The sequence below is a fragment of the Helianthus annuus genome, chromosome 15 (assembly GCF_002127325.2).
Source record: "Helianthus annuus cultivar XRQ/B chromosome 15, HanXRQr2.0-SUNRISE, whole genome shotgun sequence".
In the NCBI taxonomy this organism is placed as follows: Eukaryota; Viridiplantae; Streptophyta; class Magnoliopsida; order Asterales; family Asteraceae; genus Helianthus; species Helianthus annuus.
In genome coordinates, this window is record NC_035447.2 from 155,751,657 (window position 1) to 155,763,255 (window position 11,599).

The 11,599-nt window shown below is 33.7% G+C and overlaps 1 protein-coding gene and 1 pseudogene across 9 annotated transcripts; both read left to right on the plus strand.

The window, feature by feature from the left end:
- The first annotated feature begins 1,155 nt into the window (after positions 1–1,155).
- Positions 1,156–10,628, plus strand: LOC110914457 (annotated as a pseudogene).
- On the plus strand, positions 2,014–8,310 carry LOC110912852. 9 transcript variants are annotated; one of them, XR_004881206.1, is made up of 14 exons: positions 2,014–2,457; positions 2,547–3,024; positions 3,113–3,214; positions 3,336–3,398; positions 3,565–3,714; positions 3,814–3,900; positions 3,971–4,023; positions 4,104–4,860; positions 4,955–5,114; positions 5,846–5,909; positions 6,006–6,155; positions 6,865–6,984; positions 7,219–7,353; positions 7,529–8,310. XR_004881206.1 is itself a non-coding variant. In XM_035983975.1 (13 exons), the coding sequence occupies exons 2-8, from the start codon at positions 2,998–3,000 to the stop codon at positions 4,179–4,181; spliced, it is 501 nt and encodes a 166-aa protein (XP_035839868.1). In that variant the 5' UTR covers positions 2,057–2,457; positions 2,547–2,997; the 3' UTR covers positions 4,182–4,860; positions 4,955–5,114; positions 5,846–5,909; positions 6,006–6,155; positions 6,865–7,054; positions 7,219–7,877. The 9 variants fall into 9 exon arrangements, 5 of the variants coding, with proteins under 5 accessions (XP_035839868.1, XP_035839866.1, XP_035839871.1 ...); XR_004881204.1 differs by having other exon boundaries at positions 2,017–2,457; positions 7,219–8,310; XM_035983975.1 differs by having other exon boundaries at positions 2,057–2,457; positions 3,143–3,214; positions 3,814–3,871; positions 6,865–7,054; positions 7,219–7,877.
- Positions 10,629–11,599: the final 971 nt, after the last annotated feature.

Genomic DNA, 11,599 nt, shown 5'->3' on the forward strand with positions numbered 1-11,599 from the left:
GTAAATGAAAGTGCAATTGACTATTATTTGTAATGAATTACGGAGTTTGACAAAGAAACGACACATATGCACATGTGCATGGATAACTGTTACTCGAAATTTTTTTTTTTTTTTTGAAATTTTTTTTTTATTTTTTTTATTAACAAAATATAGCGATTTTTTCAAAAAAAATAGTAAAAAAATAAAAAAAAATTTTTTGGGTGTTTTTTAGATTTTTTTAGGAATTACTGTTTGTGTTCACACTGGTTCTCGCGGTTCTCGCAATAAGGGGTGGTTCCTAACGGATCTTTGTCCTATATATATATATATATATATATATATATATATATATATATATATATATATATATATATATATATATATATATATGGGGAGGTTCATTTGAGAAGAAAAAGAAAATAGGATACAATTGTAAAATATTAAGTAGTTATTCTTTCATCTCATTTATTACAATCTTTAAGTAATTAATTACTCATAAAGACTATTATTTTCTACACTAATTTTCATTGCCTAGACACATAAAAAGTTATCCTACACATTTCGAAAATTATCCTACACGTACTTAAATTTATCTTACACAAACCGTAATTTATCCTACACACCTAGTAATTTGTCCTACACTCTAATTTTTTTTTTAATTTTGAAAAATATATATATTTTGAAAATAAGTTACAAATTTAATATAGTTAGCTATTAAAAAGAAATACTAGATATTAATTATCTATGTAAATTTACAAATATACCCTTACATTAAAATTAAATGCAAATATTAAATGAAATAAAATGAAACATTATTATTGGTTGAAACTTATTCTTTTTTCTTCTTACAAAAAAATTCTTCTCATTTGAACCTTCCACTATATATATATATATATATATATAGGGAGCCGCTAAAATGAAAACCATCCTCAGTTGTAAGAACCGCGAGAACCACTCTCTACCAATCAGATCATGCCACCTATACACTATTATTTTAAATTCTAAAGGTTATTTTAGTAATTTACTCAAAATGTCTTATCCATCTCCTCTCTCCTCTCTCCTCTCTCCTCTGTCTTGTTTAAATGTCTGTTAGAATTTTATCATTCACTCCAACCACATCTCTCATTTCTCTCTCTTGAAATCCCCCTCCCCCTTGTACCCCCTCCTTCTCCGGCAATGGTGGCGGCTGAGGCTCGACGAGGAGAGACAGAGAGAGACGGCGGAGGTAGGTGGACGACGGCGATCGAGGGGGTTTTCCGGCGACCGCCGGAGAAGATGATGATGGTGAGCGACGGTTAGTTGACAAGAATCAGTAGAGAGAGAGAACAGGAACGAGAGGAATGAGGAGAGAGAGAGATGGTTCGAGAGTAGAGAGAGAAAGGACGGCGGAGGAGGAGCGGCGGAGGAACGAGAGGAATGGCTGGATCCCCTTCTAATCCACTCTTAGTTTCATCCACATCAGGTGTTTTTTTTAATGATGGTTTATAGTTAATACAATCAAACATATAAACATGGGTTTTGATGTATTACTTATTTGGTCTTGATTTATTGTTGATTTTTGTAGAAGTGTAATGCATCATTGTATTCAAGATTTCAAGAATTACCTTTTTGCTAGTAAGAATCGTAACTTTTTTGTTGATGAAATACCCATTTTGTAGAAAATTAATGGTTTTTTTTTTCATAAGTAGATTAGGAATTAATGACATTGTTTGAGGCACATGTTTTGTGAACTAAAAGGTGTTTATTATGTGTGATATATATATATATATATATATATTGATAATTTGTTGATGATTTTGTTTTGTAAAGCTTGAGACTGATGATGATGATTTGGGTTTCTCCAAATGGTTTGAAAAGTTCAAGCAGAACCCAGGTTTGTTTTATTAATCAGATGTTTATAATGATATATTTAATAATTATCATTACAAAGAAAATGTAATCTAATAATAGGTTTATAATGATAGATTTATCGTGTTTGGATGAAATTTTCAATCTAATCTATCTATTATACTAAAGCAAAATAAAGGTTGACTTTTTGACCTTGATGTGGCATATCTCTTTAGCCAGAGAATTGTGATTTGGGCGCCATTTTCCTTTCTCTCCTTTCTTATTCACTTTCACGAGCGCCATTTTCTTTCACAACCGTTTCCCTTTTTTTTCTCCAATCTAGACCTAATCAGATCAATCATTCCAATATCTTTCATCCAATTTTTTTTCTCTCTCCCATTTCAAAAGAACCCTAATTTCCCCTCATTATCTATCGCGATGAAGACGAGTGATGGTGGTCTTACAACAGATCTAGGGTTTAAGTGTTTAACGGTGATTCCAGGCAACAACTATGACTAGGGTTATGGTGCACGACATGAAGGGTGGCTCATCATGGCGGTGGTGGTGCCCGACAATGGTTGCATCGCATATGGTGGAAAGAAGCAAACCGATTGAAAAGGTTTCTGGCGAAGGTTCAGGCGCCCTTAGCAGGTACGACTACTGATATGGTTAAATCGTCTACATTCTCTACAGCTTGTGATAATTTGTTTTGTGACGATTTTTATTTGATTTACATGAAGTTATTGCAGAATTTGAAAGTAATTTCAGATACGTCTGTTCTTGGTTCTGTTCTTCAAGATCACCGGTCGTCCACATGGATTCAGTTTCGTTCTGTGTTTCATGATTTGTTCGTTTTTTGGATCTGAATAATTAGTGATGTTTTGTTGTGTAGTTGATTTTTGGGGTCAATGATTGATCTGATTATGTGTGATTGTTGAGTGATTAAGTGGTTAGTGCTGTAGGATAGTGAAATAACAGTTATTTGGTTAGGTAAAATGTGTCACTTTTGTAATTTTGGCTAAAATTATATTTGGATGAAGTTTATTTGGTTTTTTAGGGTTTTGATCTATAAGGTGATGTTGAACTATACTTTTGGGGTGATATTCATAGTTTGTATTTAAGTTGTTCTCGACCGAAGCTACGGTGATTAGTGAAAGAGAAAACATGAAGCTATATGTCAGTGCCTGAGATATGCAGATAGTTTTCAAGGCGCAAAAGGTGAGCCTAGGGCCTAGGGCTTAGGCGAGGTTGTGAACTAAAGGCACTTATAAATTGATCCTACATAACTGTTTTTTTGGTTTTTTAGGTATGACAGCTTTACTTTAGTGGATTACAGGCTCCAAATGAAGAATACGAAGAATATCTTAGCCACCTCTTTGGTGATAAGTGCACTGGCAACCGCAACGAGGTAACTGAATGCCAAACTTAGTAACATACTACAATTACAGTAACTATTGACCAATATAACCCTGCCTATATAGAAATTTATTTACAAAAAAATTGAAATATGTATATTTATTAATTTTTAGATGGCCCAGCTGCCTGAAGGCATTACAGAACTGCTAGAACATGAGAAGCTTCCTGTTCCACTGGTATGTGTTTGAAGTTTGACATTACTTTCTTTGTTACTAAGGGATGTCATTTATGTTACTACAGTACACAAATTAAAATAATCATTGATGTACTATTTTAATATAGTTTTGGTTTGTGATAATGAGTAGTTTCTATAGTTTTCACTTTGGTTGATTATCTTTGTAGATCAAGTGTCATAATGTGATTGTGCTCACTACAACAAATGTTGATGAGTTAGACCGACAATGGGATCCTTTGATTGATTTAAGGTCTACTAATTTGCTAGCACCAACAGGACCGTTTGTATCGAAGCATTTAGAAACGTCACTCTTAGATGTATGTATTTATCTATATATTGCTTATTTAGTTAACCACCTTTGGTGAGCTGTCTAAAAAGGTGTAATTCCTATCTTACCCTTTGATTTATTGATACAGTTAGAAGTTGATCAGCCTCTATCCAAGATTGCTATTGAATTTCCTGATATCTACACTGGTACAAACTACATATACGATTTTATCAAGGTATGATAGTTGACCTTTATCTTTAGTCTTCCCAACTTTTTGTCTTGATCTTTTTATAAATAAAATGAAGGGTGTTATCGGAAAACCAGAGCTGGGCCTCTCATCATAACCCTTGAAGGGAAGGTAATGGGTTGTTTGGTATTAAATAGCTGTGAAAAATAAAATAGAATTATCTCAACACTGCTGGTTGAACTGGTTTGCAGGATCAAGAAACAGTAGAAGCAGCCATGGAAGCACTTTCCAAGAAGTTACCATCTGGCGTCAAACAAATATCGGTTTGAGGGTTCATTTCTCATCATAATCTGCTTCGTGACTGCACTTTAATTCATGTGTTGAGATGATGAAATGATTTAGGAAGAAATTTTCGCTACGTTGAGTGAGATGATAAGGAATTAGAAATTCCGTGAAAATGGAATAAAAAAGGGTTTAGGGACCGAATGACTTTTGTTATCAGGATGTATATATAGACACCAAATCTATTGGCAGCATTGAAGGGCAACTTTATAGAACGGGTCAAAAGATTCTCATAAGTTTTATACTGAAAAAGACGTCCACACTTTTGACATATTTCCACCATTTTAGTCTTATACTGAAAAAAATGGTTTTTGTTTTTCCAAGTAAATCGTTAAATCTACAGGCTTTTTGTCAAAATTTTTTCTGATATTTTTAACTATTTTTGCTGCATAAAGCGAATGAAGGAGGATCGAAACCGAGAGCACCGAAATCTTCATCGAAGTCGGCGTCTTCGAATCCGGAGGAGCTTAAAATTGAGATAGCAGAGGTTTTATATGGTTTCACGACTCAGTCACAAGCTCCGTCAAAGAAAAAAAATCCCGTCCAGCGATTCATTGATCAAATTCGATTCGAATAAGTCAAGTAGTGACACCAAATCTATAGTTTCATCCCCCATCTCAAACTCAACAGCTTTACCGCAAAATTTGACGTCTTTGTCAATTGTTGGTAGGATTGATTCTATCATTTAATATTTTTAATATTATTCTTTGTTTTTTATTGATTATAATATAATGTTTAATTAATTTGGATGACCTTAAAGCACCAAAGAGGAACATACCACGGCAAGTATCAGAGAATCCGGTTTCTTCTCCCATAAAAACCGAGATTGATCAGCCTCAGCATTATCAGTTAGATATATCTTCTCCTTATTTGGAAAACAACAGTCCAGCGTCGCTGCCGATTCGACGAAATCTACAATAGTAAGAGTTTGATTTCTATGATGTATTTGTGGTGAGGTATTTTGGAAGTTTTTATATATTTTGTATGCTGAATTGTGTTGTTTTGGATATCGTGTACGTTCAATATTTTTCTCAGATCTGATGTAGAAATGAAACGTAACATGTAGCTTTTGTTTTGTTTAGCTATGAATGATCAAGTTAGGGATATAATTCTTGAAAATGTAGAAATCGTGTTATTCTGATACTATTTGGCTTATTGAAAATTCATGTTAGTGTGTTGTTATGCCACTGTGCAATTTATTGGGCCACTCTTAGTTTTTCTGAGAAACTGTTTTAGCTATAGTGGTGAAGGTTTGGGAATCTGAACCAAATGTATTAGAAGCTTGCAGTGGCTATAATAAATTGAATGAGAATTTTATACAATACTTAATATTGTTCTTCAAGGATGAATGATGATAATTGACAAATGAACTGTAGTAGACTAAAGTTACTGACCTTGTGAGTTAACTAGAAGTTGCATTTGCATACTGAAAGTATTTACATTAGAATACCATATTTTGACAAAAGAATAAAGTAGTGTACATAGGATGAGTTAGACAGGATAGAAATGTGTCCATATTGACGTGATGGGGAAAAGTTGGTATATTAAATTCTTAGTGTGTGTGTGTTTGGAAAGTTATAAAGTTTAATAAGGATATATATGAAATTGGTCCTTCTTTATACACCATTTCTGAATTGTTATGATTTTTTAGGGCAATGACAGTGCTTTTCGTGCTGGTGTAGATATAGTCTCCGAGCGCAATATGATTAAAAAAGGTATATGTTTTTTTATCTTCATGTCTGGTCTCGCTGTTCTTATATAAGCGAAGTTTATTTTTTTCAAAGTGTTCTTATATATGTCTATTATTTTAGGCCAACGCCAAACATGTGTAACGTATTGCTTGATGCATATGCAATATTTGAAATGGTGGAGTGGGTGAATATCGTATTCAAGAGCATGTGTAGGGACCAGTGAATTTCATTACACTCATGAGTCATGAGCTCTCTTTATATTTCAAAAAAGTAATGTTCCATTTTAGTTGGAATTTTTATTTGCTTAAGATTATCCAACATTATATGGTTAGCTAACATATTAAGTGTCAATTCGACCCGTTTACTTATTAATAAGTTGTTATATGTTAGGATTAATTTTAATGGGTCAGTTTACACCCATTTACCTATTTTGTGTTATGTACTCATATTCTTCTTCTAATGGGTCTGGATCCCTTGCAAATAGAAAAGAATGACCAACAAAAGTTAGTTATTGGTGATTTGGTGGTTAAGTATGTGCGTAAGGCAAACGTATTGATGGGTCGGACATAAAAAAAGACCATATGGTCACGTGTAGCGGCTATTGTAGGCAACTAAAGTTTATATTATGTAATAATTCATCTAAAATTTGATATCACATTCTTATAAATGATGTGTTAACATATTTTTTTAATCTTTTTTTATTAGAGGTTGTTGACTCATCTTGACAAACTTGCTATAGACTCAAATGAAGTAATTTCAAGGATAATAAAATTTAGATGTTTTTAACTTAAAGAGGAGTTGCAGTTGCTCCATGGACGTGTCGGGTGGTGTTATACCAACCGGACTGAGCACATGTTACTTTCATTAAATTGTAAATGTAACACCATTACGTTAATGTAATTGAAACTTTATCAAATATAATGCAATATACAGATTATTTATTCTATTGAAAATACATCTTAATTCATACTTTTGGCAGGATCCTTGAAAACTTTATTTAAGCAAGACTGGAGGTCGAGGAAGAAGGTGCAGATACTACAATACAATACGTTACATTGAAGTGGACACTAGCACCTCTTATAGGTGTATCTAAAGAATGGTGGGATTCTTTAACAACCTTGCACTCGAGTTAAATTTGTACTCACTAGCAAGCTTATGATTCAGCATAAGTAAGCCTAATTTGAATTTGACCAGCCATTTTTCATATACAACTTTGTTTTGATTTTTATGAACTTAAAAGGTTGGAGAAACCGTGAGTGACTAGTGTTCAGTACATATATTATCATGTATTTCTTGCATTTTATAGGAGGTTGATAATAAATAATTATTTCAGGTCGTAGTTGAGGTTAGAGAGCAATAACTATTGCACATGTGGAGGTGGAGAGTGTTGAAAATGGAGTTGGAATGGTCAAGGGTATGGGTCGACACAATACAATGGCAAGTATCAAAAATCTTTAAGACAGTGATGGTAATACAAGTTGTAAAAATGGTCAGAAAAGGATATATTATTATCACGAAGTTCATGAATAAATTCTATCTTAATTGTAGTGTGATGATTAGGTTGCTCATGATGTAGATATTTGTGAGTAGATTGGAAAACATATTATATATATGAATTTATCAGGCTGTTAATATTGAAACAGAAATATTGGGGGTTCCTGCAAGCGGGTATAGTTCATACATGGACTATTGCTCAAGGCTTTGTCACCTATCAATTCTGTGCCAATCTGGTATCTTTTGGCGTTTTAGGCATCCATACTTTCGGTTCATTACCGGTTCAGTACGGTATGTTACTTTACTCACTTTTTATCTTCGAATATCGTACCATGCAATTTTGGTATCGGTGCAGTACCAAGCTCATCTCTACTGCTACTACATCTTCACCGAAACCTATACCTTTTTGCGGGTATTATTTCTTGGTTTTTTTTAATATTGTTGATTAATGGTACTTCGGCACAAAGAAATCAATGATAACGGGTGCATATTTGGTGATTAGTTGTATTTTGGCGCATATAAATTTTAAATTTCAGATTGAAATCAATGATAACTAGCTGCATATTGGTGAAGTCGGTCCACACCATTGGGTGGAACCTGGGAGAAGATTGCGAGGTATGATTTTAATTACTTTGATGATTTATGGCGTTGATTTTTATTATCAAAATGGAACTAAATGATACATCATGCTCAAGTGTAACATGAACTGGAATTCCAAATGTTGGGGTTTGAGAAGATGACTAGAATAGTTTACTGGAATGGTGGTAAATGCAATATTTTGTTTTTGCAAGCTTTTTTGTGGATTAATGTTGTTTTGCAGGAAGATTACATGTTTGTTTTGCAAAACATGATGTAATATACTTTTAAGTAGATTATTCTTAATTATTTGAGGTGTAATTGAGAATGTTATAGTTTAAACATTATTGTTTTAGTTTTTCTTTTTACCATTTTGTTTTTGTTTTCATGTATCTTTATTGACATGTGAAAATAAATTCATTAATAGTGCATATGCTTACATTTTACCGTTGTATTCGCCCAGTTGACTGACAAACTCAAAAGCAAATGTCGATTCAAGAATGGCTCCTTTGAGCTCAAGTTTGTCTATAATAAATAATTGGATTATCACTAATAATGATTTTAAAGCAAAAGATTAAGGGTGAAATGCTATAAATATTTAGGTGAATTGATGTTTACTTAACTAACATAGTATTATGGTAGCAAAATACAAAATGTACATACTGTTTTGATAAGCATTAAAATGCATACATAATATCTTTGGTGAAAGTCTACAAGTATAAATTAAAAATTATGAAATATTTAAAAATTATATAAATCGATATATAGTAATAAATGGCATGTTTCTTTAATCAACATTAATGTACAACTAGCAGGCTAGGTATGGGCTATGTATATCGTAGCATATACATTGACTAATATGGGCTATTTTAATTTTTTCGTCTTAATCTAATCTAAGAGTGTACATGTGTGGAATCGCTCGCATAGGAATTGATGAGCTCATGCTATGTAAGGGGCGCTTTTGATATCATGTTTATTAAGCCTGGGTTTAGCCTCATTTTTTTAGTGTAGTCCTTACAAGTCGCGCAATTTTGTAGGTTTTTTTTTTCTAAAAATAAGAAATATATCATTTCTCAACCCCGCGAAATTCGCGGGTATTATCAAAGATATGGAGGTTTGTGATTAACGAAGGCAAACCGTAGAACAAATGGGAAGTCATTGGTTTGTGGGATAGCTCGAAGCAAGGTAATTTATTTTTTGAAGTGTGGTTGCGAATTGTTTCAAGTAGTCGTTTTGAATTGCCTTGATTTAATATCTCTCTTTGCGTGTGTATCTGTATATGGGTATATGTGTCAACATGTTAAGCTATGGTCTAATTGCACCTTTTGGCATGATGATGGCATATTTGCTTAGTTACATTAATATGCATACTTTTAATCTCTAATTACTTTTAATTGTTGCAGTTGCCATTGACACGTGGACAAGGTGTTAGCATTAATACATGTGAAGATTGGTAACCATGTGACCTTAAAATCGATACTAAGTGTTGATTAGTGGAATAGGGATACCATCATTTTGAGATCTATTATCTATTATACATGTATATTTGATAGTGAAAACATATACCAAGTTTTATATTTGTATTTATTTGATGAACTTTACAACAACAGTGTAATCTTCTGAAGCTTCCGAACACGTCATGCAAAATTAACCAACTATTTCATTTAATGTGTGAGAACACATGGGCAGAAATACATGAGTGGACCGGGTAACAATAGATACAGGTAGTTTGACTTGTGTTTGATTGGATTGTGCTCTATTTTAACAGGTGAATTGGTAATATTAGATAAATATCTAACAATGAAAGGGACTAAAGTTAGACCATAACTTGAACATTTTTTTTTATTTGAGATTGGAATTGTGATTAAACCAATGTAGTACACTGGTCAATGACATATGTTATGTATTAGACTTAAACTATAACTGTTTATAAATTTATGAATTATATTGTTTTCTTTTATAACATACTAATATTAATATTAACCTTTCAATAGTTAGTATTTGTTTAATTTATAAATATAATTATTTTCCCCACATTGTACATTTTAATTAAATTATTACATTCGTTATTTACAACCCGTGATTAAAATCAAAAACTCATGACACACTATAATCCTAACAAATTATTCATATTTCTTAAAATGTATTAAGAAATGTAATCGTTAATTAATTTTTATTAGATATTATTTATCGTAATATTCGAACGAACATGTAATAAAGTATTTACGTGTTAAAGTATAATTTTTTTGTTGTTTAGCCACCCGTGTATTACACGGGTACTTAGACTAGTAGAATTATATAGGAAGTTAATTCTTGTTGTCCTTACTGGTAGAGAAAGAAGCAGCAGATAAAAGAACACTAGTTAGCAAATGGCACCCGACGACAAAGGGTACACTTCGACGAAACTACAGAGTCCAATCGAAAACCCAGGGGCGTCGACTTCTAAAAGCCGTAGCCTCCTTACTTTCAGACGACGATCACTTCAGAGACGCGAGAGCGCTCATGGAGAAAGCGTATGTTGCAACAACGTGAGAGCATTGTTTGATGAGCTCCCGACACCGCATTTGGTTGTCGAGGTCTCTCCGTTCCCAGCTGGCCCGCTCACGGAAAGTGATTACGCTAGAGCTGAAAAGTTGGAAAGAGTTCTTAGATCGGGTCCTTCTGTTTGATCATCGTGTTGGTGTTGTCTGTAACATAATGTACATATACATTTTCATTTAATCATCAAAACTAGATAAATCATGAATGATGTGATTTCTAAGTTGATTTTGTGTTTTTTCTAGGAGCGGCGCCGCCGCTCACGGTAGCGGCAATGAAGACATGCGACGATGGTGGTGCTGTTTCGACAAGATCTCCGGTAAGGTCAGACTCCGATGTTGATGGTGACGACGGCAGCCGACCGGCGCCGGAGCTGCACCGGCGACGACTGCAGTAGAGGTGAGTGTGTTTGGTTCAAGTCCGGCTTAGATTTCGTGCGCAGATTCTGATGTGGTTTGAGTTTTGGTTCGGGTTCACTTCAGATTTTGTCAGGTTTTCGGCTCGGTTTCGGGTCTCGGTCAAAGCTGGCCAGCCACGGTTCGGGTGTGGTTCGAAAGGTCAGATTGTGGTTCGTGACAATTTGGGTCAACTAGTCAAACCCGGTCAACTCGGTTCGATGTCGGGTCAACTCAGTCAACGGCAGTCAAAGGCTCGGTGAACGAACGTCAAAGTCAGTCAACTGGTCAAAGCCAGTCAACAAAAGTCAATGGTCAAACTGCCGGTCAACAGCAGTCAACCATGGTCAAAACCAGACCCGGTAACAATTTAAACAATGCGAAAATCTTGTTTATATAGTTATAGATTTTTAGTTATACGCGACCCGAGCTCGAACCGACTGGATTAGAAATTTGTTACGTTTTTACATTTCGACGAAAACTATATATATTGATAATTGTGGTTGGTTTATTGTTGTATTTTAAAAAACTAAATCAACACTTAGTTGTCGGGATTGTCCAAAAACAGAGAAAACTTTGCCCGATTTTCGAAAAATCCGTTATACGTAAACTTAAAACGTAAAACCTAAAAATTATAACGTAAAACTATAAAATTTTTACGTAAAACGTAAACTTTTACGTAAATTTTTTTTACGTAAAACGTAAACTTTT

What these genes read in the sequence shown, in the direction of transcription:
- LOC110912852 (XM_035983975.1), top strand. Translation starts at nt 2,998, where the DNA reads ATGCAGATAGTTTTCAAGGCGCAAAAG. An exon ending in GCACTGGCAACCGCAACGAG is followed by an intron (nt 3,215 to 3,335) that starts GTAACTGAATGC and finishes ATTAATTTTTAG; the next exon opens with ATGGCCCAGCTGCCTGAAGG. An exon ending in AGAAGCTTCCTGTTCCACTG is followed by an intron (nt 3,399 to 3,564) that starts GTATGTGTTTGA and finishes TTATCTTTGTAG; the next exon opens with ATCAAGTGTCATAATGTGAT.